The sequence below is a fragment of the Talpa occidentalis genome, unplaced genomic scaffold (genome assembly GCF_014898055.3).
Source record: "Talpa occidentalis isolate TD23 unplaced genomic scaffold, MPIMG_talOcc4v2.1 talOcc4.8, whole genome shotgun sequence".
In the NCBI taxonomy this organism is placed as follows: Eukaryota; Metazoa; Chordata; class Mammalia; order Eulipotyphla; family Talpidae; genus Talpa; species Talpa occidentalis.
The window spans coordinates 31,236,657-31,264,329 of record NW_023605194.1 but is presented as its reverse complement, the minus strand read 5'-3'; the positions used below and the strand labels follow the sequence as shown (position 1 = coordinate 31,264,329).

Below are 27,673 nucleotides of genomic sequence, written 5' to 3'. Positions count from 1 at the left end.
TCACCTTCTCTTAGGGAAGTGGAGAGAATCTTCTAAAATCCTCCTGGGTTTAGGGGCAGTTTGGGGTATTTGGAAAGACAAGTGCACTTTTAATTAGTGAACTTTGGAGGGTCTTTTCTCATATGAAAATAAGATAAAAATGAAAGAAAAGGGAGTGAGGGAGGTGAGACAGTCAAGTGCTCTTCTCTCCATGTATTCTGTGAAGGTGAAAGGATTGTATTTTCTTTCAAGGACATTCTGGCATTTTGCAAAAGCAGAATTTAGCTAAAACCTGATGTGGCCCAGCCCTTGGTGGCTGATGAAGACCAGGCTGTGGGGAGGGGATCATCCATGTGCACAGCCAGAGGACACCGGGGTGCTCTGTCCAGGCAGGAGCAGTGTGGCCACATCCTGCACAGCGGAGCAGGGCTGGCCAGGGAAGCACTTCTGCTGATGGACCACATCCAACTCCTTTGACTGTAAACCAAGACTCGACACAAGTGTCCACTTAAGTACATAAAGAACTTAATATTGGATTTGGAAGATTTAGGGACTGGGCTATGAAGATGGGAGTGGCAAAGGGATTACACCACATCTTCCCATAGGGGCAGGGATCATTGGACACATCCTGGAGGGCTGCCTGGAGCAGACCAATTGTGGGGCTGGGAGCATATGGGTTGGGGAGGTTGACATGGGGTATATGGGCAACGTGTCCAGCAGCAGTTGGAGGGAAAGCACGCGGGGCTGGGTTGAAGGCAGCAGCGTGGGTATCCGCACATCCTCCTACCTAGGGCCCTGAATAGGGAACACGGCTGTGGGAAGAGAAGAGAGAGGTCAGTGAGCAGCACTGGTAATGGGAACAGAAACTTGTGGTTTCAGTGGCTTATGGGGGCTACTCCCACAGGCTGGACTTTGGAGGATGCCATTCCTCTCCCTGGGTGCTCAGTCAGCCTGGGCTCCTATGTGAGACTCTGTTCAGGTATTGGGGTGTGCCCACCCTCCCAGCCACCCAGGCCTCTCACACTGAACCTCTTTCGCTTGGCTGCTGACTGATTCTGCATGCCCTGCCAGGGAGACTGGTGAATAAGGACAAGTTCTGACTAAATGAGGGACCCAGAGTTCCCCAGGCTACCAGGTGTGCTCTGAGGGTGTGTCTCCATCCCAGCCAGGAGGGCCTCAGCATGAGAGGCAGCAGCTGACCCACAGCCCTGGTGCTGGGAGGGGGTAGAGGTACCTACCACTCCCAACAGGCTGATTATCCCGACTTTTCATTTAAATTTAGAAGTGCTGGATAATGTTCTATATTTGTCTCCTGCCATGCTTGAGATGAAAATCAAGGAAAACACACGGTCTGCTGTCAAGAACCAGCTGGTAGGCTCCTGGGCACCATGTGTCCAGGGCACCATGTCTTTGACATTCTTTTGACAGATGCCAGCACCCTAAAGTCCCAGAGGGCAGTCAAGGGCAATAAGCAGAAGGTGTTTCCTTGGGGAGCATCCCTGAGCCCTGCATACCTTGTGCCTGGGCTGACAACACATCGCTGGGCCCCGGTTGCGGTTTTGAAAAAAATTGCCCATGATCTGCATGCGCAAAGTGTCCAGTTTGTCCTGGAAAGCAGAAGAGCCTGTGAGGAAGCTCTGAGCTGGCTGCTGCCTCCAGCGGGACAGTGTCCGCTCCAGTTCCCAAAGGCACCTGAGCTCTGTCCCCACAAACTCCCTGGGATACACTATGGCCTTTACTTGTGCAAGGGACCTGTTTTGGGGGGTGAGGTTGTGGGTCAGGGATTGTTTAGGGATAAATCATTGTTTTTTGCAGGACAAGCCAGGAGCTACTAGTAGAGTTAAAGTACAAGGCTAGAGGTGATATGCAGTGTCTTGGAGGGGAACATTAGGTGTCCGCGGGGGTACCTGGGAAGGAGCTAGAAGGAAGGGAGGAGGAGGCCTGCACTTGTGAGGTCCACCAGGAAAGGCAGGATGAGGCTCCATGCCCTGAGAGTGTGCAGGGTCCTGCTGACGGAGGGTGGAGAGAAGAGGCAGCCCAAGACAGACCGAGAGTGACCTGGATCCCTGGTGGGGATCCTAGGGGAGCTCTGGACCCTGCGCTCCAGCTCCACCCTGGTGTTTTCAGAGGGGGAGCCATGTCCTGTGAGCAGGAACGAGCCCTTGGTCAGGGCTTCCTCCTCTCTGGAAGGTGTGTTGGGCACCGCTGTGTCGCACACTGAGGGGAAGGCAGGGCTGGCTCTCCTGATGCCATAGAAGCTCCTGGAGGAAGCCATGGCCCAACCAGGACAGAGGCATGACCAGGAGGAGGGGCAAAGCCAGGCAGAAATTGTGGGCTGTTTCTTCCTCCACCCCAGCCATCTGGACTCTATTCTTGTGGTGGGGGCCCCCAGTGCGGGATGTGTCTCAGCAGGGCGGCCCAGCACTTCCTGGGGAAGGACATTCCCTCAGGCTCCTCCTCCACGTGGCCCTTGTCACCCTGGGTGAGGGCAGGAGGACAAGGCAGCTGTTCCTTCCCTCCCTCTGCTGAGCTGGCTTCTGTGGGCGTCAGGTGCACCAGCATTTCCACTTAATGGGGGAAAGAATTTGACTCAGAAATTCCTATTTCTTCTACATTCTGACCTTCAGGAACCTAGTGATTTTGTTTTAACCCACTCCTACTGCTCAGGGAACCCAAGTCATTGTTGGTGCTGATGAGAACCTCTGTGTAGTCACTGTTTCCATAAACCTCGGCCCACTGAGTGGAGAGCCAGGTACTGCAGCCAAGGGAGCAAAGTTCAGCTACTTTAAAACTCATCTCCATCCAAGCCATGCCTTCTGGGCCCGCCCTGTCTGTACCTTTCTTCCACAGCCCTAGCCAGGCACATAACACCCTCCCCGAGGGCCCTTCTTACCTCTAGCTGTGTTAGGTTGTCATATCCAGGGACCACCACCGTGGGGCATGTTGGTGGTGCACATGGTTGCTAGGAAGAGAAATTTTTGAGTGGCAGTTCCAAGTGCAGACACATGAGGTGTTGCCCTGGCACCTGTCAACTTCTGGCCCCTCAGCTAAAGCTTGTTGGGAGGATTCAAGGACAACTGATTAACAGCACCTTATACTGCAAGGGAGGCCCTCCGTGGGAAGCACAGGCAAACTCCACATATTTTGCAAAGATAATCCTTCTCCAAAGGGCAAAATATTCTCTCCTGCCCCCGGGGTTTCCTGCGTTGCCCTTTGGAGAAGCCTGGTCATGGGGTTTGACAGTGTAAAGGTGGACATTGGGGAGGAGCATCAACAAAGGCTGATTGGCCCGGTGTTGGCAGATGCAGCCTCCCTGACCACAGTGCTTTGGCACCGAGGCCAGCCTCTGAGTGGGGCCTGCTTCCTAGTTCTCCCCTTTAGAGATCACAGTGGCTCTGCTGTGCAAATTCTATGGGTGCTGTTTGGGCCTCCTTACCCAGGAGAGCCACAGGCAGCTCAGCTGACCCTTGGTCCCTGGTGTACTTGGCCTGGGCTTCCCTCACAGCTCATGCCAGGTAAGACTCCCTCCACCCTCCTCAGCCCTGAAATCCCCAAAGGACAAGCCCAGTCAATCCCCCAACCTGCCAGAAAACAAGGAGGAAACCAAAGAAATGCAACCCAACAGGGTCAGAGACTGCAGGGGGGTGACCAGTACTGGAACCCTGAGGTTCCTTTTCCAACTGCTCACTTAACCCAGGGAAGGACCAGCCAATGAAAAATCTTTGGGAACTGACAAATTTAAAACCAAAAATAAAGCCCTTGTCATGTCACTGTGGATCATGGCACTTACTGAAACAGCTACTTCAATTTATAATGTGACGGAGGCTCTGGATCAGACCTTTGGGAGCATGGAGGGGTGTTGTCTGATGACATTTTGTGAGTCCTAGGTCTGCCCAGGATTCCCTCCCTGCCCCTCTGTCACCCTGCTTTCTGCCAGCTCTCTCTGTCCAGGTAGGTGGAGATGGTGGGGTGGGAAATGGAGATATACCACAGCTCAGGAGGCCTGTTTGTGAAGTCTGTGTGGGCACCAGGAACAAAAAAAAAACAACTCACCACCGTCTTGTTCTAGAAAGTGAAAGAGACATACACAGTTTGAAAGGTTTTTGCAGGGCTCTGGCTGGTCCACACAGGCAGGAGGGGACTCTGCTCAGCGGGAGTGAGTGAGAACATGGTTTGGGTGTCACTGTGGGTGCCCACCCTCTGGGTCTGTGGCCATCAGGCTGCATGTCCCTGAGCACCTGACTCCTCAGTTATCTGAGGGGATGCATTGTCTTCCGGGCCCTGCTCACTCCTGGCTGCTGCTGTGCCTTCTCCTATGCTCTTCCTTCTCGCCATCCAGCAGTGTTCTTACTGCCTCTACCATGCTCTGCTGTCCCCCTATCCTGGCCCGGCTGTCCTCTGCCATTGCTCTGCGCTATCAGGGCTAGTGGCCCCCAGAACGTGGCATTGTGTGGTCCACCTCATGCCCCACCAGGTACCAACACCTGCCCAGACCCCAGACTATAGCTGCTCTGGACAGGCTGGCAACTGCTTCCTTTCTGTCCCTGTGTGCCCGGTATTGACAGCACTCCTTGGCACTCAGGAAGAAGATAGAGGGAAGTGGAAGCACCACTGGATGTGCAGACACCGTGCTGATTTCTTTTTTCTTTTCTTCCCTGCTAATTTCTAAAGTTCGCTGCCCAGAGCTTGGGATTCCTGCTCATTCTGTGCCCCTGCTGTGCCCCTGCTTCTTCCCTCAACAGAGCTGAGTCCTCATCCCAGCCTCTTGTCTGCCTGTACGCTCAGAGTCCAGGGGCCACGAGGCAGCCCTGCCGGGATTCTGAGCCCTTCTCCCCAAGAACCAGGCAGCAAATAGAACATAGACTAACAAGCATGAAGTAGGAGGCCCCTGCCAGGTCATTTCTCTGCCTCGGAATGGAGGGTAGAGTCTGTCTTCCTTTGCTCCTGTTAAGACTGTGCACTGAGGTGAGCAGCAGAGACCAGAGCAGCAGGTGATTGTTCCCTAGAGGAGTTTTCTGGGCTCAGGGAGGTGTGAAGGTTGGGGCACTCACCTTTCTGCTGTGGAGTCGCCACAAGCACCCTATCATCAGAGGTATTAGTAGTATCAGTAATGATGCAGCCAAGTGGTAAGTGTTGATCTTGGAGCGATTTGAGCTTTGGTTTCCAGTTAGTGCGGCTAACATATTGGGAATGGCAGGTGCATTCACCTTCGGCAAAAAGACCACAGACCAGGAGTGAGGGCTTGGGGCCTCCTAGACACCCACTGCCGAGCATGCAGTCTAGACGCCCATCAGCCCACTTTAATTCTCTGTAGATTACCATCTGGGCAGAACACAAGTACTCAGCCCAACTATGCTCAGTGCCCACTGTGGAGATGGGACACACCCGCCCCACTGGCCGTGCTCAGAGGCTCAGCCCAGAGCCCTGTCAAGGAAACCAGAATCCTTGAGGAGAGACCAGCCCAGCCCCCACCCCAAGCCCTGCTTGGCAGTGCAGGGACACAGAATTGTACACATACACAGATGGGTTTCTGGGGGAGGGTGGGGCTCCCTGAAATTTGGGTGTGCAAGAGCAGAGCAGGAGACCCAGGACCATTGTACATGAGCCTCCCTCTCTTGTAGGCTCTGAGCCATTGGCTGAGCTCCTCAATCTCTCTGAGACTCCGTGTCCACATTCGTGAGCAGGAGGTGAGAGGGCCATGAGGTGTGGCGGGACATCAGAGTCCTGGCACAGGCCAGGTCCATGTGGGGCTGAATAAAGGGGCTGTCTCTGGCTGTGGTTCTGAATCTGGGGTGAGAGGGTCTCAGGTGGGACACCACACAGTCTCTGCTCAGAGCAGTAGGCGGGAGAGAGGTGTGGTGCCCGGGAACAGGGTGGCAGAACGGCAAGGTCAGGGCTGCTCACCTGCACTCCGGGGATCTGCCCTGAGTTTCTCCTGAGGACTTTCCTCATGGGCCTGATGACAGACGAGCTGTGAGTCCGCGGGACTCCTGAGTGGCTCATGCGCATCCTCTGGCCGGTCTGAGCGGATGTGCAGACACAATTCAGACAACACAGAGATGTCAGCTGGTGGGGACCCTCACAAGCAGGTACAAGACACCGGGCTCTGGCAATCGGGCACCGAAGCCCTGCTCCCCAGCACACTCTTCTCCAGCCTAATGCTTGCCACTGCCATGCCTCACTGCCCTGGGCTACGGTGCCCGGGTGATGGGGGACAAGGAAAGAGCTTGTCACCTTCATTCCCCGGTGTCCCTTGCTGAGATGACTCCTGATCCCTCCCAGGGCCCTGATAGCTTCTCCACGCGCTGAGGAGAGAGATGTAGGGAGAGCTGCAGCCAGGACAGCTGAGGAGTGTGGGGAAAGAGGAAGGAGGGGAGGGGGTGAAGGCATCAGAAAAATGACAGCCAGTGTCCTCAGGGTCCCAGGGGCTGTGATGGTCACACATGGGGCAACAATGCAGAGGAAACGCACCCTGACTGTACAGGGCCCAGCTGTGCCCAACACATCCCCTGTGCCTGGAGCCTGCTGGGAAGGCCCGGTGCCCAGATTCTGGAGTCTGGTTCCTTGCACTGAACCTCCTAGCACCCCCACTGACCCCCACTGGAATTAAGATGGTTCCCCAACTGCCTCACCACAGAGCAGGTTAGGGTTGCTGTCCAGGCGGTATTTAACATGGGAAGGTCCTCAACACCATTTCTGCAATCTGCTTGGGTGCTTATTTCTCCCTTGTACGTGCCTTCAGTGACAGTGTTCAGAGAGTAGAGGGCGTCTGTCATGCTAAGATGGCTGCACTCCAGGGCTCCTAGAAGCCCCCAGGTATGTTCAAACTCTGATGAAGGGCTATGGGCCTCATTGACAGGAGATGCTGCCCAGTCCTGCCAGCACCTGCTACTTGCTAGGCCTACATGGGCACTGGTCCACTCTCTTGTCTCCCTAGCATGACTCTCTCCTCCGAGCAGGGTCTGGGCAGCCCAGAGGGAATCCATGTACATACTCTGTGACTCCCACAGTCCTTGCTGCTGATCTTGAGCCCGTTGCTGATGAAGCTGGCACCGTTGTTCAGGCTCACTTCAACAGAGATCTCACTAAACACAGAGGGGACAGAAGGGGACCACAAGTGCAGGTTGGCACAGCTCGTGGTTTCTGGTCAAACCATAGCCCACAGCTCTCCCTACTGTGATGGCTCTGAACATCAGGCATTCGGGGCTATTGGAGGGCAGACGGCCTGGGGAGGAGACCCCACCCCAAGTCGCACGAGGTACACCTTGTTGATGAGGATGACCAGTGAGGGACTCTGCATGGGGTCAGATGCTTTGTGGTCACGAGCTCAGTGACCAGGGAGGCTGTGTGGTGTCACCATCCTGACTCTTGTGTATTTGTATTGTTCTGGCTCCACTCTGAAGGCTGCTGAGAATAGAGGAGCCCCCCTGGGTCCCTCATTGTCCATTTCTTTCCGCAACTTGGGCTGCAGCATAGCAGATACCTGAGCTCATCGGGGTAGCTCCAAGATGGGTAGATCAGGACGATGCCCTGAGGCCTCCCAGAGCACGTCACATGCTGCCCAGCAGAGGTGGCCCCACATTCTGCATCTCTTGGGGTGAAAATGCCTGCCTGACCCAGTAGCACTTACTTGGCTGGTATCTCTATCATCACTCCTGGACACTTTATGCTGGTGTCTTCCACCTGGGTGGCTTTTTCATCTAAAGCAAATGAGACAGGAAGAAAGTCAGTGGACGTGCCCATCCACCCCCACTCCCGTCTGCCTGCCCTTGGGTGGTGCAGCTCTGCGGGGCAGATGCAGCGTCTCCTCTCTGCCCTCTCAGCAGCTGCCCATACTAGCAAGGGCAATGATCTGAGTTGAATGGGATCTGGCTCTCCAGGGCTTATGTTTGTGGGGTTGGCGGGAAAGCAGGCCATAAAACACAAAAAAATTAATTAAATGCCAGGGAATTAAAATTGTGACATTAATGAAAAGGGTTGGGACATGGATGGAGGGATCAAGCAGGCACTAGGAACAGGGTGATCTGTGTTATGTTGATGAAAACTGAAATATTTATCCATTAAGTGAATTCATGCTGGTATTACTTCAAAACATTGATTATCTTATTTTGAATTACTGAAATTAAGTGATGCTGTTTCAAGTTCTTTTTTCAATAATTCTATTTTTTAAATGTTTTTGAACATTTTTTTAAAAGATTTATTCATGCATACAAGAGCTGGGGTACAGGCCAGAGATGCAGAAGGTGAGATGATTCACCAGAGACAGATGGGGAGCAGAACAGGCAGACTGACTGAAAAGCACTGCTGAGAGGAGCAGCAGACAAGACAGCAGAGGTCTTCCTCGCCATCTGGGTTGCTCCCTGGCCAGCCGGGGATCGAACTCATGCTGCCCAGGCTGCGGATTGCTTCATAGTGCGGTGTTTTAACCCCTTGTGCGAACAGGGAGGCCCTATTTTGAACATTTTCATTAGAAATAAATTATTTATGAGGGTGCTATCCTGTAACTGTATGTGAAGAGTGAAAGCCAGGGCAAGGTCCCAGGGCAGAGGGTTCTGCCCTGTGGGAACAGCATGTGCCTAGGCCCTGAGGCAGCACTACCTGACTTGTAGAAAAAGTAACATGAAAGGTAGGATGGACGTCATGGTCCTGGAAGAGTTCGGGTTTTAATCTAAGGACAATGAGTCTGTTGAGGGGTGAGCCATCTCAGCACATGCTTTAGACATCAAAGAAATAGGACCTACCCTGGACTGAATATGGGGGTAAAAGCAAAGAGGGATCAAGGATGACATGCAGGTTTTGACCAGCTCAAGTGGGTGATGGGGGTGCTATTTATTGACATAGGGGATTTCTTTCTTCTATGGTTTTGCTTACTGATATTTTAAGTGAGCATGGCAGTCAGAAGACTCAAAAGAGCTCCCTGACTTGTAGTTGTGGATACTGCTTACTTCTGAGTTCTTTCTACCCCTGAATTGTGGCCAAGTTTTGAGGATCAGCTCCCTTTAGAGTCTGATTTACCCTTCCATGCACCCAGGTAGGCTCCGCAGGGCCCCATGCTTCCCCTCTGGGATTTGGAATCAAGGGCCACCTGCTTTTCACCACAGTGATCCATAGGACAATCCTTTCCCTGGCCTTCTGTTTAATTGGACATTTAATGACCCTGGCTGAAACCATGTCTTTGAACTTGTAGACAGATGCAGGCTGGTATGCACAGCCCCGTAGGATCATGATGTTGGGCAAAATGTTTGGATGACTGCTACAGGTGCAAATCCATTCAAAGAAGTGCTAATAGGCCTCTTTTGAGAACCAGGATACTGCATGTAAGGCCCTGCGAACATACGCCCACTCAGAATGCATTACTTCTCTATGACGGAGTTCTCAGTCCCTGCATCACTCTTGAGAAGTATAGAACAAAGGAAAGCTAATTCCCCAAGGCCAGCTACGCATGGTGAGGTTGGGTGTGGCAGTGGCACTCCCTGCTTTATTCTTTGCACCCTTGGCAGCAAGGAGAGATGGGCTAGGAGTGCGCTGGGGAGAGGAGTTGCTCTGGGTTTATCCCATGGTCCTGCAATAGGCATTGATTTAATATCACATCACATGAAATGACATTTTCAAGAGGCTGAGAGAGTGAGGGTTTCGGGAATCCAACTGGACCCCAGACACTCTGTAGGGATGATCACACCCACCTCACCATGAGGGCAGGACACCAGCCTGTCCAAGCTGTGTGCTCCCTCAGGCCGTTCCTCCATCATGGAGGTACACCTGATGTGCGAGTATCGCCAGATAATGCCTTCCATACGTCGTAGAGCTTAGTTAGTGCAGCTGTTATATTGCTCCCGTTTCACAGTAGGGGAAATCGAGCAAGAAGGGAAATTTCATACGGTCATGGTCACACAGGGAATGTGTGCCTGTGCCAGATCCCAGGACCTGCACCTCTGCTTGGCCTCCTCTCTCAATTGAAGGTGAATATTCCCTCCTGGGAAGCTACCAGTGCACCTGGCATGAACTCAGAGCCCAGGACAGCTTCCAGTTTCACCTGGTCGAACCATGAGATTGGGGTCCTTGTCTCTCAGGGAAAGTGAGAGATGAGGAAACCTCGGGGGAAGCAACTGTGAGGGAAGACCCTCCTCACAGGGAACAGCCCTAACCCCAGGCACTTTCATGGCTGGGGATGGATGGGTCCCACCCACGTCCCTCCTTCCACTCTCGATGCTGCCTCTGTCCTCCCAGCACCCATAGCGTATGGGCATCAAGGGTTTTGGAGGCATGGTGCCTGAGGGAAGAGAGCATGTTGTGGGAAATTTGTTATTTGTTCAAAGCAAGGGAGCTACTTACCAAAAAATATGGTGTCACTTATCTGAAATCTGCAAAGAACTTCGTTTTTGTTTTTGGTGTTATGAAAACCTCTTCCAAAGATGCCTACATTGTAGTTTTCTGCAAGGGCAACATCCAAAAGTGTGTGTAAGGAGGGCTGAGCTCTGTTGTCTGCTGATCTGATACTATGGCAGTCTACCCCCAAATGGAGCCCCCAAGGGACTCCTGGAGGAGACAGCTGTTGAACCAACATCTGGGTGTCTCCTGAGGCTCACCTGGTGTTTCTGAAGGGCCACTGTGATGAGGCTGGGTGGAGCTCTCCGGCACTCTCACCACAGCTGCTAACTGGCACAGCCCAACAAGCCTCCACCTAGTCCCATCTCCACAAATAAACCCGATGTGGGTTTACAATCTTTAAGTTCTGAGACTCCCTAAGGGGTGCAGGCAGTGTTTTCCATCCTCCACCAGGGCGCCATCTTAAACAAGATCGGCGAGAGACAACCAAGGATGCACCACTCTGTCTCTGGCTTGAACTGAGCACCCTGGACTTGTTGCTTGTGAAATTACTTGACATATGGGGTCTGTTCTTCCTCACCACCTTTTTGTGTGCCCCTGGCAGACTAGTGAGCTCAGGAATAAGGTGCGACCCAGTGAGACCAAAAGGAGCTGCTGATCCTCTACCAAAGAGTCCCCCTTCCCTTAGCTGTGAGGCAGATCCCTGAAGATGATTGTTCTTCCACTCTTACTGACCCTCTGCAGCCTCCTCTCTTCCCTGCCTAGGGATTCATGGAAAGCACTTCCTTCTGCTGGGTGGGGAGTGATTTGCTAAGGGACATCTGTCCTACCCCCCTTGATTGGACACTGGGGATCTTCTCCCCTAGAATAAATACAAGGGGATACAGTGATGGCAGTTGTGGGTTTGGCTGCCTGGATTTAGACAGGATACTATGAAGGCCTTCTTGCTGTAGGTCAAGGTCATTATCCTGCACTGATGGCTCAATCTCATGTCTAGCTAATTCTAGTGCCCTGTTTTCCCCTATTGTGGCTATTCTACTTCTCGTTCACCCCAGGGAAATTCTGTCAAGTGGCCGCAGAGAGGTCAGAATGAGGACGTGACCAGGGGCAGGGACTGTGTTCCAACTTATTAGGAAGTACCGGAATATCAACCAAAGACACCAAGGTTTGGCTTTTGCATACAGTGGAAGGTGGACAATCTAATGTTCCGTGTGCTCCCGCTTATTGAAAATGCCTTTTGGAAGTGTATGTAGAATGAGATGTTAGCATATAGGATCACCTATATGTTAGAATAGGATCACCTATTCATGGTAGTTATATTTGGTAGACTTACAATGGGACAGACGGGAGAGGCGCTGCCGCCAGGATGCAGGGGACTGAGGGGCAGCTGTGGTGGTGTGTGTCCTCATGGGGTCTGCGTTATGCAGATGTGTGTGTGCATCTGTGAGACTCATAAATAATATACCTGTGATGCGATGATGAGTGCATTTCAAAAAGACAACTCGGGAAAATTGGTCCCTTGTTTGTCATAAGCAGAACGACAAAGTTGGGTGTGGAACAGCCTGATGACTCTAATTTATTTTGAAAACTTTCAAAAATAAGAGGGATTGATGGGGACAGAGAAAGAGAGAGGGAGCTAGATAATAAGTGATAATTAGCTCAGCTCTTAATTGAGAAATCCAGTTAGAGGATCTCCTTGTAGAATTGCTTCCATTTGCTACAGGTTTGGAAACGTGAGTAATGAAAGACTGAAAGACAATCAGATTGAATGAGTAATGCAAGCATCACAGTTAAGCAGTAGTCATGAATTATTGCATGACCAGTGGAGAATGAGAGGAATCTGGGTAGAGCCAGGGGGGCCAAGTGACCAGGAAAAGCTTCTTGGGTCAGTGGACCTGAGAGAAAGATCCTAAAGGACTAGTTGACTGAACCCCGTAAAGCAGGAAAAGGGCTTGCAGGAAGTCTAGCCCGGGCCCAGCCTCTGGGTCCGCAGGGTGAGAGAAGAGGGCATATCTGCAGGGCCTGCTTGTCCATCTGCGGGTCTCACCAACCCAGCCAGGTTGGGATTAGGGAAAGGGCCTTCTCAGCCCTCTTGTGACCTCAGGAGAGTGGGCTGGAGCAAGGACCTTGAGGCAGGGAGGGAGCAGAGGACTCTGCCTGGAATCTGAGGTGTCCTGTGGGGTTGAGGAGGTTGAGCCCTGTGCTCAACTCACCTGTGCCCCAAGGCTCCTTGCCACTATGTGTCTCAGTTGACTCCTCCTGTTTTAGGGAGTGTAGATGTCTGCCTTGAACTTTACCACAAATGACTGTGACGCTGGGTGGCAGCGGTTGACTAGAGGACAGTTTACAAGGACAGAGCAGGGATTGCTGGGCCAGGCTGGCAGGGGGTGTGGTGAGGGCTCCTGTCACCTTGGGTGGGTATGATTGGTCTCCGCACCCCTCTGTGTTCACGTGCTGCTCAGACACTCCTGCCTGGGTGTCTCCCTGGACATGCCCAGAGAAACCAGGCTGCCAGTTGCCTGCATGGGTGGGGACTTAAAACAAGGATAGACCCATGTGTGCTGTGGGTGGTGGGGCAAGTGTGTTTCTAACCCAGCCCACTTGAGGCACTGCAGGTTACAGGTTCAGAGAAGTCAGGATGAGTCCAGAGACTCTTCCATCCTGGAAGCTCTGTAGCCACGCCCTCCCCGCCTGGGCAAACATGGGCAACGGAGCCATGGTCAGTCTTGGGAATATGAGCGCCACGACTCTTCCTTAAGTCTGCCTGCATCTATTCTGAGCTGGTCCCTGCACAGTCCACTGGCCTCCCCTCTCTCACGGAGCGGACGGTGGGTATTGATCTTTCTGCCTCTTGGAGAGAGCAGAGGAGCTGGCAGATCTGGGTCCCTTGCTCCCTGGGCCTGGCCACGGGCAGCAGAGCTCAGCTGGAGCAGCCTTCTGTCTGACCCAGGTGAGGGTGCTCCAGCCTTCCCGGCAAGGACACAGAGGCAGAGTCAGCTGTCTGGGTCAGGATGCGGTGGGTCAGGCTGTGTGCTGTTCCCGGGAAGGGCGTGCTTACCCGTGGGCCTCCTCTGTCTGCTCCAGGGCTGCGGCAGCACAACCTGCACTCACAGGCCCTTACAGAGAGAGGCCTTGTAGCCTAAGGGAAGTGCCCAGACCTCATCATTGCAGTGCTGCAGGACCCTCTGGTGGAGCAGACATCCTCGTCTTGGTCGAGCTCTCAGGAGAGGTCTTCCTGTTAACCCTGAAGCTGATGTCAGCTGGGAGTGTTTGCGTGGAGGGATGCTGGACACCTTATGCCCTTATTAAGACACTGGACTTTGAAATTTTTCTTCATACACTTCATACACTTCATTTCCTCTTCTTCATTTGGCTGATGGGAGGAATACGCTGATGTTTCAACTCTATATCAGCCCTGTGCTTCTGGGGTGATCCCATATTGGCTCAGGAGTATTCTACTTGTCAGATGATCTTGGGTTTAATTGCTACTATGTAATGTTTTTCCTCATTTTTAAATTAAACTTCTGATTTTGTTATTGAAAAAGAATTATACACTCTTATTGTGGTAATCATTTCAAGTTTTATATGTCAAACCATTATGTGATATACCTTCAACTTACATAGAACTGTGTGTCAACTCTAGCTCATGAAAACTGGGAATAAAGAGCATTTACACGTATGTATTCACATCACACATTTAAACTGCACAATACACTACATCCATCACACACATCGAAGCACAACATGCAACACACACAAGCACAAAAGCCTCTGTTTAGAATAGAGACTCAGCTCTTACCTCCCACACAGTGAATGGGCGGATCCACACTTGTAAGCTCAATGCAGGACTTAGCTACAAGCTGGAACAGAGAGCGGATCGGGTCAGGTAAAGTGAAGAGTGGGCATGGTAAGAGCCACCTCATCCCACCCTCCACACCATCCCTCTCTCACTGAGTCAATGATGTGCTTGAGATCATAGAATCCACTGTGCACGCCAACCACATGCTCCTCGCTGTCTGCAATTGGCAGGAGCTACAAGAGGAGCAGAAGTTTTGGACCCACAGCAGGGTTGAGGGGCCAGCAGACAACCATCCCGGACCTGAGGTTCAGACCTCATGCCATGTGAAACTCAGTGCCCCACCCTGGCCAGCAGGCCAACTGTCTGGAATGGAAAGTTCTAACTGTTCCCCAGGTCTGTGGGCTCCAACACAGTTACTCATTTTGCAGTGGTCACATGTTGTCCATTACATGGGGTGGGTTAGAGAGCCATCCTCTGGGTGGCCCTGCCAACGTTTTCCACGAGACTCCTCAGTTGGCGGCTGTTCTGAATTACCTGGTTTTTCACGAAGTTGTTGACACCCACAACATAAACAGTCCCTCCCAGTTGTCGAGTCCTCTGAGCCTAAGACAAAGACCGTGTTAAGTGCAAATCACTAAACATGTGGAGCAAAGGCTGGTCAAGGCGGGCTGGACTCACTTCATTCTTCGTAGCCTGAAAGGACTCTGGCCAAAGTGCTCCATCAATTAGGGAGACAACCATGGAGTGCACTTTCTTTTCTGTGGGAGAAGCAGGAGGTCCTGGTCAGTAAAGGCACCCAGAGTGACCTGCCACAGGTGTGAAGGCCATGCACTGCCCCTGCTTCCTCTCCAGAGAGAGGCTGCCAGACCCCCGCAGCCCCGTTCCTGAGCGCCTAGAGGGCTATGGAGCACCCGCTGGAGGAAGAAGACTCCTTCGCCAACCCACTTTACAGAGGAGGAGACTGAGCCTGGCTGAGGACTTTCCTTCCTGGATTCTCACTGCCACAGATGGCAGATCCTGTTTCCTGAGGGCGAGTCCTGCTAATTCAATGGACAAGTTCATGCCTTTCCCGAGAGCAATGAGGAAGCAGCCTCACCAACAAAAACTTGTCCCTCAGGCTCAGAGCAGGCAGAGGCACTACTGCTGGCCCCTTGGGGCCCAGTCAGTCAGAAACAGGGAAGAGATATTTGGGGAGTGGACCTTGAGTCCAGATGTCAGCCTTTCCTCACAGTCTCCCACTTTCACCAGTTGTGCCTGAAGCATCCACCCTACAGACTCAATCCCAACGGAGAGGGTGCTGGGCTGACACAGCTGCTAGCCCTGGGGACACACGGGCCAGCAGGAGCGTCAGCAGAGGATAGACGATGAAGGGGAAGGAGGCAGCTCCAGCCATGGGAATGCGGCATAGGGTGGTCAGCAAGGGGAAAATCAAGAACTTTTATTCCATAAGCGGAGTATTGTCTACCCGAGGTGCCCCCTGGCCTTTCTCCCTTTTCCACAAGCTCACCTGTAGATCGGGTGCCTCATACTTAATAAACACCAGGAATGTACACCCATGACCGCGCAAGTCTCTGAATGAGCAGGGGGGCTGCCCTTCCCCTCTGCCCTTCCAGACGAGGAGCCTGGAGTACCTATTGGGCAGGAAACTTGCACAAGAGTCAGCTCCAAGTGGGGGCCACCAGACTGCTGTGCTTTGGCCTGACTGTCCAGGATCTGACAGTCTCGAAGTCAGCAGAGCTTACCTCCAGAGTTTGCTGTGGAGATCTGCTCATTGACCTGCAAAAACAGGAAGGCATGTTGAGAGGACTCAGTGATATTCTGAGCACTTGCTAAAGCAGGATAAATTCTTAGAGCTCTGGCTGTACCGCTTTAAATCCTTCCTGCATGTCTGTGTTTCCGGTAGGCACTGTGTTGCGTAGTTTGTTGAGACCGTCTTCGATTTCTTTTCTAAAAAAAATAAAATGGGAGTATTGAGGTAGGAAGAAGGGTGGAGTGTTCTCAAACAGCCCCATCTGTGCTGGCACATTCTGCACTGAGCAGACTGACCTTGACGAGGGAGGCCACAGTCAGGAAGCCGAGCCATGGGCCTTTAGCCAGGGGTCTTTGAAATTGACCTTGTCTGTACTCATCACTGTATCAGGTTCATAGACCCAGCAGGCTTCATGAAGGGTCTGACAATCCACAGGCAGAGTGGGGAGCAGTTGTGACTGCAATAATGTGAACTGGAACTCACAATGGGACTGCCAGCACCTCAGGGGTCCCCAGTGGGGCTCATCACCCTCTACCAGGCAAGGCTGTTTGGTAAGGGTCACCCTGGCAATACCCCTGCCCTGTCCCTTCCTCTCTGCCCTGGACCACTGAGGGTGACTTAGAACTCACAGCCTCCCTCCGATCAGGATTGGATCTGCAGGAAGCAGCAAAGCTGCTTTGAGTGCTGAGTCCCTACATCAGAGCTCCTGACAGGGAAAATCTAAGGCCAGGGAAGGGGCCATAAGTGCTGCCCATGCTGGCAGGGGAGCAGTGAGCTGCAGATGGCCACACTTTTGTCCTTTACTAGCTCTGCTAAGGTACATAACAGGTGGGAGTGGGACATAGTGGTAGGGGAGCTGGATCAGGCTGATCCAAGTGAAGATCTGAGCCGGCACAGCAAGGCTGAGTGGCAGAGATTGTCTGGAAACACAGGAGCTGCCAGTGTCAGTGCCAGAGTTATCAGAGGGGCTGGGTGTAGATGCTGGGGGCACAGGGTGGTCTCTGAGTAGAAACCAGCCCCGTCCAAGCAGCAAGCCTGTGGGCTCCTGACTGAAACTCAGGACTCCTCTGCCGAGTTTTCTCCATGGTCTCCATCTCCCCCCTCCCACCACCAGTAGGTTTGCTTTGAGGGAGTGAATCTGAACTTACTTGTCCGAGGTGAGCTTTAGGATGGTGTGGCCCCTTGTGGAGAAGGTGACGATGGAGACCTGCATGTTCGGGCTGGGGAGGAAGCACGTGTATGTGAGAGTCATAAACAGAGGTACAAATGACCCCATGAGCAGCCTGGGAGGGGACACCAGCCTGTCTTCACTTCCCTCTAGCCTGTGACCCCTTCCTGAGTTCCAGAAGTTACCATAAATTTAGTAAAGGATTCTGAGGCCAGCAAATATGTGGCGATCCAGGGAGACTGTCAGGGTGGTGTCCTGCTCTATCCCTAGATCCCATCCTCTACCTTTCTCTCTTTTTCAATCTCTCTCTCTCTCACACACACACAGGACACACAAACACTCACACACAGACACATAAGTGCATGATTCATGCCACACACACACTAGGTGAAGGTCCCCATGCTTGCCCATGAGTAGCCTCCTTCTACTGAAACATTTTTGGAACCCCATGGCCCTTCCCTCCTGGTCTATGTTTCCTTCCTCCCCCCATCTAAGAGACACTATTGTTCCTTTTGCCACTCATTTACATACCTGAGTCCCTTTCCTCTCCCTGCCCACTGTCTTCTGGGTCACCGGCCCCCTTTGTCTGCTAGAGGATTGCTGTCCTAGTCCCTGATGAGCTCCATGTAACGGTAGCTCTGTTTCCCACTCATTTTACCCAGAATTATCAGATGTCTTGGAGCACAATCCTCATCACCCACACTCAGCCCAAGTGTCATTTGTTAATTCCTATTGCTCTCTGCAATCCCGAACCCTTGGCTTGGCTGTATGAGCCCTTTGGCCTTGACCCCAAGCTGTCCTGTCCCAGTCTCAATTGTACCCCTTTTGTGAGTTAACCCCTCTCTCCCCTAAACAGATCACTCCCTCCACAGGAAGTCTCCTTGATGCTTCTTGTTACCCTGTTTTTCCTCATTCTTAACAGTCCTAGTTCAAATGTCCATATCCTGGGAAAACCATCCTTGAATTTTCTCTTGCTTTTTCTTTACAGTTGCCCTGAGGGTCTTTTGCCATTTTCTTTGGAACTATTTAAAGAAGTTTTTTTTTACAGTGTTATTGGTTAGCTGGTTTCTAATCTGTGACATCCTCCAGTCAGTTAGTATTTCCCACACTGTGGCTTGACACCAAGACTGGAAAAATCTGAAGTCTACAAGACCTTTGGAGCCCATGGAAACTGACTAAACTGCATTTTTGACTGGTTCAGAACTCCACTCAGGACTTCATGCTGCTGATCCAAGATACCCATGCCCCCTGGGTCTAAGCAAACAGGCACTCTGCCTGGCATTGTGAAAGCCCCACCACATGGAGAAGTCATACTTTTGAAACATTTTGAGGAAATCCTCTACGAAGTCGTATATAAATATCCAGTTGGTGTCCACACTTCCTGACCTGAAAATGAAAAATCAATGGAATAGGGTGAATTCTTTGTGTTAGCAGATTTAGCTGAAACCATCCAAAAAGCTACTCCCACCCCACAACGCCAGCACACTGTCAGGATGGACGGCACCAATGGAATTTGTGTGCTTGCAACTGGGGGATTCAAGAATAAGACCCTGTGGAAGCAAACAAGGATGGTTGGTTGTGCCACACGAGTTCTAGATAAGACATGAAGGAGGATGCATTTCTGAAAAAACCTCCTGCATTCTGTATCTCTGACTCTCCTGGTCCTTCGTGTCCTTGGAGAATCACCATGGCCAACTCTCTGCCTCTTTGTTACCAAGCAGCAAGAAAAGTGTCGGTATAAGCTTGTTATGAGTCACAAAGTCATAACCTGAGAGATCTCCAAGACATGCAAGAGCTCTCTCTGAGATGTGGGATCAGAAGTGGAGAGGGTGGGAAGAAGCCTGGAGATTTTTGTAGTAACTTTATAACAGTGTTTGATTTGAAATTTGTGTTCATGTATTTACTTGATAATTGTTAAAATAAAATTACAAACAAATACTAGTTTTGTGGTGGGATGTGAACAAAAAGGCAGATTTCAAACTCCAAGTCCTAGTTTCTCAAAACAGAGAAACTTTCCCCAGAGAAACATTCAACAAACAAGCAGCAGCTAGAAAGGGAAGCAGAATGTACATGAGGAAAGCCCAGTCTGCAAAGGTAGGCAGAAACAGAAGGAAAACAAAGGCTGTAATGTCAATTTGTTACATTTAGGAAATAATAAGTTGTCAGTAGCAAGTTCTTCCGTATCAGCAATCACTTATAAATATATTTATTTTAATCATATTTTAAATATATTGAATTCATCAAGCAAAGATAGCAGTGTGGTTAGGTGGACAGGTAAGGCCAGTTATGGATGGATTGCCTATAGATATGTATTTCACTTTAACGACAAACAGAGATGGAAAGTGAAGGGATGAAAGAAGATATTTCATATAGGGGAAATAAAACAATATTGGAGAGTCATAATAGACAATATATATGTCAAGCCACAATGTTCACATGAGTGAAAGTCATAGTGATAATGAGGTCATCACATCCCAAAGATACTAAAGTGCCCCCAACACCTGTGCACATAAGTATAACAGGTCTGAAGGGGAAAAAAATAACATATTTGTAGACAACTTCAATACCTGACTTTTCAGCAAGGATAAGTCATCCTGAGAGACTCTAGGATGTTGCCTTCAATTCTGTGACACTCTTCCTTCCTGGGAAATGGCATATACCTTCCCTGCTCTCCCCCAGGCCTGTCTGAGGATGGCACAGCAGGGAAAGGGCTTTGGAAACAGCCACGTGCTTCCATGAGGTCACCGACGTCATACCACGGCTACTACTGAAGAGGGGAAGTTAATTCTCAGCCCAGCAGAGGAGCTGGAAACGACCAAGGCCGTGTCTCCAAGACAGTGCCCCGGACCCCTTTCCTTGTTCAAGGTCATAAAGGCTTATATAGAGCCCAGCTTTCTCGGGACCACACCCAGAGAGCAAAGTGTTCAGAAAACACATAGATCGTAGAAGAAAGTAGCAAAAACAGGGGCCTCCCCGGTAGCGCAGCGGTTGAGCGCTGGGTTGTGAAGCTGCCCGCAGCTTCTGCAGGGCAGGTTCGATCCGCGGCTGCTCCCCGGCCACCGGAGAAGACCTCTCCTGCTGCCCGCTGCTCCCCTCAGCAGTGCACTTTGGTCCTTCTGCCTGCTCTGCTCCCCGCTCTGGCTCTGGTGAATTCTCTCACCCTCCCGTGCTTCTGCCTGTACCCAGTGTTTGTATAAATAAATAAATAAAAATAAATCTTTAAAAATAAATAAATAAACTTAAAAAAAAAAAAGCTGGGATTTTCTAAAAAAAAAAAAAAATTAGCCAAAACACATAGATAGCAAAGCAAAGATCTTTCTCTGCACGAAGGCTATAGAAGACCCAGAGACAACTCAGCAGTCTTTCTGGAGTCTAGTAAAAATGGAGTGATTTGGGTTAGAAACAAAACAAAGCATAAAATGATAACCATAAACTCAGGACATTATTAACAAGTGCTGAGAATGGAGCTCCCAGTAATGCCCCCCAAGTCTCTGGCCCAGTAGGAAGTCCACTCACTTGTCCAAGATTAAATAGAGGTCAAGATTGCTCTGGCAGGATTTCTTGTCATCTGCCAGCCTCTCCCTGGACCCGGTGTCCTGGCTGAGGCCCTGGCGGGTGCTCTCCCCATCCTGGTTGGTGTTGCTGGGGGGGCTTCTCCTGGCCCGAGTGAGGTGGTGGAAATCTAGCCAGGTCGGGGCTCTGTGCTGGTATGCCCCACTGCTTGGCAGCAGAGGGGGCAAAACCAGCAAGAGGAGGAATGCAAGTTCAGGCACCCTGAGGCAGCTTCTTCCCATTTCCTTGGCAGCCCTGGAGGCTGCAAGGGACGCTAACCTCTTTAAGTCAGGCAAGCTGGGACCTATACTCTTTCAAGCAATGTACAGGGGCCTATACCCCTTTAATCAAGTCTTTCCTTTAATCAAGTAACAATAGCCTCTACTAGTAGACCTGCACTAAGGGCAGAGTAGGACTATACTGGGTGGAGACCCCACTGCCTGCCAGGGTGTCTCCCTGACCCATAGAGACATAATGCCCTGTGTTGTGATGGACAGGGAGGTTGGCATGGTGACCCTGTGGTGGCTCATGCAGCTCTGCTCACTGTCTTGCCTATTGACATTCCCAGGGAGGAGTCAGGGCATCTCTGAAAGGGCTGTGAGAGGAACCTCCATTTGTCCCTTATCCTGAGCCCTCACTGATGGCCATTTAAGTTCTCCAGGAAGCCGAGTCTTTGCAAACTGCCAGAGCATTTGGGTTGGCTCAGACAAGGACATTATTGTGGTTGAGGGGGTCATAGCTAGGAGACCAGAGTGTTGTTAATCGTCATTTGAGTGAAAACTGATGTCTTCTAGGGAGTTGGAGGATCTAAAATTGAAGAGAGTGATGCAATTTTGTTTGTTTAGAAGGGATTCCACTTATCTACTGATTTGAATCAACCACCCCAAACTTACTAAGTCAAGTAAGAATCACTTTATCATGCTCATAGTTTGCATGGACCAGAAATTGAGAGAGAACTCTACTGCCTCGGTTGCTCCATGGAAATCATTGGAACCCCCTGAACTTTCAATTTTATAATCAGCACCCCTTCTCCATTATCCCCAAATCTTCGTAACATTTGATTACAATCATATGGATATGTGTTCCCATTGAGGGAATGGGAACACAATCCAGACTCCCCCTATAAATGACCAATTAGGTGTTCATGAAATTTCCCTAAGAGATCTTGACCTCTTTTGTCAAGGGCCTTCTCTGAATGCCTTATCATTTTGCTGCCATTGCTAATGATGTATAAAAAATACAGTTTTTAACCTACTCAAAATGGATTAAAGAACGAGACATAAGACCTGAAACCATAAAATATACAGAAGGAAATCTAGGTGAAACACTACATGACATGCACATCAAGAGCATCTTTACAGACACATTACCCAAAGCGGTGATAGTGAAAGCAAAGGTAAACAGCTGGGACTACATCAAATTAAAGAGCTTCTGCACAGCAAAAGAGACAGCAACCAAAACAAAGAGAAACCCCACCAACTGGGAGAACATTTTTGCACACAACACTAATGATAAAGGACTGATCACAAAAATCTACAAAGAGCTGATGAGACTCAACAAAAACAAAATATATAATCCAGTCAAAAAATGGGCAGAACTAAAAAGAAATCTCTCCAAAGAGGAAATGCAAATGGTCACCAGGCATATGAAAAAGTGTTCAATATCACTTGGAATCAGGGAAATGCAAATCAAAACTACCATGAGATACCATCTGATACCAGTGAGAATGGCACATATTAAAAAAGCTAACAACAAATGTTGGCAAGATTGTGGAGAAAAAGGAACTCTCCTGCACTGCTGGTGGGAGTGCAAAATTGTTCAACCACTTGGAAAGCTGTGTGGAGATTCTTCAACCTACTAAAGACAGAGCTTCCATATGATCCAGCAATTTTACTCCTAGGTAAAAATTTACCCAAAGGACACAGAAAAATTAATTCCAAAGGGCACCTGCACCCCTATGTTCATAGCAGCACTATTTACAATAGCGAAGCTATGGAAACAACCCAAATGCCCAAAAATAAATGGATCAAGAAGATGTGGTACATATACACAATGAAATATTACTCGGCAATCAAAAAAGATAAACACATGCAATTTGCGGCAACATGGATGGAGCTAGAAGGGTTCATGCTCAGTGAAATAAGCCAGAGAGAAAAAGAAAAATACTGGATGGTCTCACTCACAGCAGGAATTTAGAAAATCTAAATAAGGGTCCAGGAAAAAGACTAATTATAATAAAGAAAAAATCAAAATCAACAAGCAACTATAAACCAGAGACACACTATGGGGGTGCTTGGGGGGAGGCTGCCAGCAGTTTCCCATTTTTTTTAAAGATTTATTCATTTATGCATACAAGAGCTGAGGTACAGGCCAGAGACATGGGGGGTGAGATGATTCACCAGAGACAGAGAGGGGAAGAGAACAGTCACACTGACTGAAATACACTGCTGAGGGGAGCAGCGGCGAGACAGGAGAGGTCTGCTGCACCATGTGGGTTGCTCCCTGGCTGGCCTGGGATCAGACTTGTGCTGCAGAGCCTGTGGATTGCTTCATAGTGCGGTGCTTAACCCCTTGCGCCCCCAGGGAGGCCCTGGTTGTGGGAATTTTATGGGGACTACACCTGAGAGGAGAACCCATTCATTGTGACTGGAGTTTTCTTGGTGATAAATCTTTAAATATTCACTGAATCATGGACTGAGTTGTACCTCCATCCACATTCATATTCTGAAGGCCTAATCCCTAATGTGCCTGTATTTGGAGATGGGGCCTTTAAGAGGCTGACAGTCAGGTTAAATGAGATCATTAGGGTGGGGCCCTAATCCTATAGACCTGGGGGCCCCATAAAGGGAGGACAAGAAATCCAGGCCCAGAGGGAAGCCCCGTGAGGACAAATGGGAAGGCGTCTTCCAGGACCAGGAGCCACCTCAGAGACCAACCAGCTGGCTCTTTGACCTTGGACTTCCAGCCTCCAACTCTGTGAGAAAATAAATGCATGTTGTTTCAACCACCCAGCCCGTGGTTCTGTATTACTGGAACCCAAGTAGATGAACACACATGACTGTTTAGTGCTTCTGTTTCTTTTATAAATCATTTTAGACAGGAATTTGGACATTTGTTCATCAATATTGTTATGAAGTTTTATTTGATATTTATATTTTTGCTTTACCTATGCAAATATCATCTCATCTTATTACTTGTATTCTTTTACTCTATAAATTGTTTCATTCAGAACCAATTTTTTTCTGATTATTTAATTGTTATCAGAAGATTTCATTCTTTGGTGATCATTCATTTTTTCCAATAATTTGTTTTGTCAATACGTGACCTTGTAGTTTGCTCAGCTTCTGTACTCAAATACACAATAAGGGCATAGAACACAAAACTAAACAAATGGACTCCATTATACTCCATTATACTCCATTTATATCATACTGCATTATATTTGTGTATTTATATTATACTCCATTATATGAGTTTTTTTCCCATTGAACAAAACTATTATTCATATGAAGAAGACTGTACTGAAAGGAGATCATAAATATTAATCATTCATCCAACAAGAGACTATGTCCAATATCTACAAAGAATTCATGTACATTGATGAGAAAAAAACAACCCCTCCCCCCAAAATTGGGTAGAAGGATTAAATAGACACCTCTCCGAAGGAGATATGCGATGACCAAAGGCACATGAAGAAAAGCTCAACATCACGTATCATCAGGGAAACGCAAGTCAAAGCCACAGGGAGTTATCGCCTGGCCTCACCCCTGTGAGAATGGTGCATGTTAAAAAGTGCAGACACAAGTGTTGGCCAGGAGCAAAAGAAACCCTCAGCACCATTGGTGGGAACGGAACTGGGACGAGTCTTGTGGACAACAACATTGGGGTTTCTCAAAATTTAAAAAATACTCTACCACATGCTGCAGCAAATTTTTACTCCTGGGTATCCATATGAAGAATGCAAAATCTCTAACTGAGACACCTGCTGTCTTGTATTCACTGCAGCACAACCCCAGTCAGGTAAGCAACCCAAGTGCCTGTGTGCAGACGAGTGGATTAGAAAGATGTGATGCATACACACACACATACACACACACACTGGGTAATCCTTTGCTTCAAGAAAAAAATGAAGTCTTTCCATTTGTGGTTCCATGAACGGAACTAGCGAGGGTTATGCTAAACACAGTGAGTCAGAAGGAAAGTAACAAATACTGGATGATTGTTCGTATAGGCGGAATATTAAGAAACTAAACAACGACAAAAGTAAAGCAAAATAAACACAAGAATCCAGACTGTAGAATTGAGGCTGTTAGGGGGAAAAAGATGTCCTATAGCTAATTCCATACAGGCTTTGTGGACTCCACCCCCACCCCAGGCCAAAGCCAAAGACACTGGGAACTCGAAATCCCATCACCACCAAAGGGAAGGTGGCTGGGACCTGAGGGTGGGTTAAGCAGCCAGGTTGGTATAAAGCCAGACACGTGGGATTTGGAGGGGTCCCCCATTTTGACTCTCCACCAGCTCGCAACGTCCGGCCAGCTCGGAGAGTGGTTTTTGGGTTTCCAGGTCGGCGGATCGGGTAGGACGCATTAAAGACTTTATTTCCCTATTTTCTCCCTGGGTTGTACATTTTCCTTATTGCCTTTTCCCTTGTAAATAAACCTTTTATTAACCTTTTGTGTGTGCCTGTAGTGGAGTATTAATAAGTCCCTTGTAAGCGTTCAATATCGGGCTGCCCTATAACAAGGCTACCGAAGGGGATGGTGAGAATTGGGGAGCAAAGGAGGAGGGAGACAGAAAGAACCGGGGTGGGGTCGTGGGTGCTTTGGTGGTGGCTGTGGTGTGATCACACACGCCTGAAGAGGCTGAACCTATTCTCCATCCTATACAGTGTGGTAAACCAATGTCATGCAATAAAGAAAAAAAAAAGGAAAGAGAATTTTGATAAAATAAAAACACATATTCTATAATTGTGTGTTTCTTCCTTCCTCACCACTGACACAGCCCTGTCTTCAGGGCTCCCCCTGGGCTGGGTGTGTCTGAGCAGCACAGACCTTAGCACTCCTGGGAAGCACATTTCTCTGAGGCCCCTCACCCTGGGGCCCTGGTCACCCCGGCTCTAGGGCCAGGCTACGAGGCAGTGTGCAATATTTGATTTCTCCCCTCAGGTGTAATCCTCATAAAATTACCACACCATGTCACTCTTGAAGAGTCACTGTAACCTCTTGTGCTCTTCCCTCCCCCGCCCCTGCTGTACAGTTTGCTAGCTCTGTCTTCAACCCCCTTCTTTGGGATCCTGTGGGGAGGCACCATTTAGCACCAATCAGCTCATAGCTCACGCCTGATTGGTCCATTCCGCGACCCAGGAAGGCAGGGTGGCATAAAAGGGACTCTGCTGCCTAAAGGGCAGTTGCTTGGCTCTGAGGAGCAACTGCCATAACTGACTTGTGGTGGAGCAGCAGGTTGAGAGAACACCACTGCCCGCTCCTGTGCTGAGGTGGCTGGCTTCCCAAACAACTGGTTCTTCACCCTTGCCCCACTGGGAGCAAGGCCCAGCTCTGGCTGCCTCAGCCAGCACCTGAGTTGGGAGTGGCCAGCCCTGGGATCTCTTGCCTTGTCTGCCTGCTTAGAGGCATCTTCTTACCAGCCAGGATGAAGCTGGAGGCATTTCAGGCCCATGACCTGTCCTAGTTCCCCAACATTGCCCTTGGCATCTTCTGTGTCCACCTGGACTCTGAGGGCCTCTATGTTCTGACATTTGGGAAAAAGAGATTTCATGAAATAGGAGGAAACTAGGTTGTCCATAAGGTAGACATGTGCTAAGAAGGGGAGCGTTCGTCCTCTCTGCCCCAGTTGTATGTGCCCGTCATGTCAGTGAAGCTGAGCCCCCACGTGCCCATGAGCTGCCTTGGGCAGGAGGAGACCTGTCCTGCCAGTCAGCCCTCAGACTGGAGAGGCAGCCCCAGAGGAAGATGAGACAGAGACGAACAGGTCAGCATCTCCCTGAAAGAGAAAACCCCAGAGCCAAAGTTGGGGATTTTGGGCAAAGACCTCAGAGACAGCTGACACTGTCCCTTCCTGAGCCACCAGGCTCACTGTGGGCAGCAAGGAGGGCGTTTTGAGCCTGGACGGCAGCCTCCGGTGCTGGGAGCAATGAGGAGTGAAAATCAGAGCGAAATCCTTTGAAGATTTCTCTGCACAAGAAAGGACCAGCAGGGGTATATGGGTTTAGGGTGCTGAAGACAATCAGCCATGAGAGAGTGCAGCAATGGTTTATTAGGGTTCAGGGCACCACACATCCATGTCTGTGCTCCCATAATTGGTTGTCTTTGGAAGATCCTGTCTGTGCTGTAGTTTTCCCTCCTTCAAGCTACTTTGATCTTCTTTTGGAGGTTCCTGAGACTGAGGAAATGTCCCTTGGGCGGTGGGAGCTTGGGAGAAGTAGGGGCACCGCAGGGTGTGAGGAAAGTGGGAATGGCACAGCCTCCCATAGGAGGTGGCTTTCGTGGGCTTGGGCAGGACTATGGTGGCTCTGAGACCTGAGCTGGCCTGTGACTGGTGACAGTCACTAGGAGGTGTCAGCTGTGCAGGGAACCTACTTGACAAGTGGAAGGTCAGGAAAGATCACCAGCCTGGCTGTGAGGACTTGCTGCTTTCCTTCTGGCTCTCCTGGTCTACCGTGTCTCCTCTACAGAGAGGCCCTCAGTTAATTGAGTGTCACCAGTGAGAACCACAGCTTGCAGGAAAAAGCCCCAAAAAGCCTCCTGTCCCTCCCCCTGCTCTGGGCATGGACTCTGGATCAGGGTCTATCTGGCCAGGATGAGGGCAGCTGTAGTCCAGGCAATATCCAGCTTACTCCAGCACCTTGGGCAGGAAACAACAACCTACACAAAGCTATTAGGATAATGAGGAAGTGAGGGTTGCAGGGAGCTGAAAAGGCTGCCTTGAGAGCATGCACGTGAGGTTGAGAAAGTGGGCAAGATTTGCACTCACCTGCCTTCTTCCTGCCCTGAAAGTGCTGAGCTCTCCCTTCCCCACATAATTCCAGCACCTTCTATGTGGCCTCCATTGTAAGTTCTCTTATTTCTCTGAAGTGCCT

The 27,673-nt window shown here is 50.1% G+C and overlaps 1 protein-coding gene across 3 annotated transcripts; it reads right to left on the bottom strand.

The window, feature by feature from the left end:
• Nucleotides 1-508: 508 nt before the first annotated feature.
• On the bottom strand, nucleotides 509-25,858 carry LOC119234005 (anthrax toxin receptor-like). Of its 3 annotated transcripts, none has more exons than XM_054690326.1 (18): nucleotides 25,629-25,858; nucleotides 18,337-18,408; nucleotides 17,003-17,074; nucleotides 15,970-16,051; nucleotides 15,847-15,880; nucleotides 14,783-14,862; nucleotides 14,639-14,707; nucleotides 14,257-14,337; nucleotides 14,105-14,165; nucleotides 10,312-10,410; nucleotides 7,610-7,679; nucleotides 6,974-7,064; nucleotides 5,884-6,000; nucleotides 5,031-5,186; nucleotides 4,033-4,044; nucleotides 2,873-2,941; nucleotides 1,494-1,586; nucleotides 509-791 (listed from the first exon to the last, which is right to left on the bottom strand). In XM_054690326.1, the coding sequence occupies exons 1-18, from the start codon at nucleotides 25,649-25,651 to the stop codon at nucleotides 594-596; spliced, it is 1,479 nt and encodes a 492-aa protein (XP_054546301.1). In that variant the 5' UTR covers nucleotides 25,652-25,858; the 3' UTR covers nucleotides 509-593. The 3 variants fall into 3 exon arrangements, with proteins under 3 accessions (XP_054546301.1, XP_037352646.1, XP_037352648.1); XM_037496749.2 differs by lacking the exon at nucleotides 25,629-25,858 and adding an exon at nucleotides 20,539-21,067; XM_037496751.2 differs by lacking the exons at nucleotides 17,003-17,074; nucleotides 18,337-18,408; nucleotides 25,629-25,858 and adding an exon at nucleotides 16,151-16,251.
• Nucleotides 25,859-27,673: the final 1,815 nt, after the last annotated feature.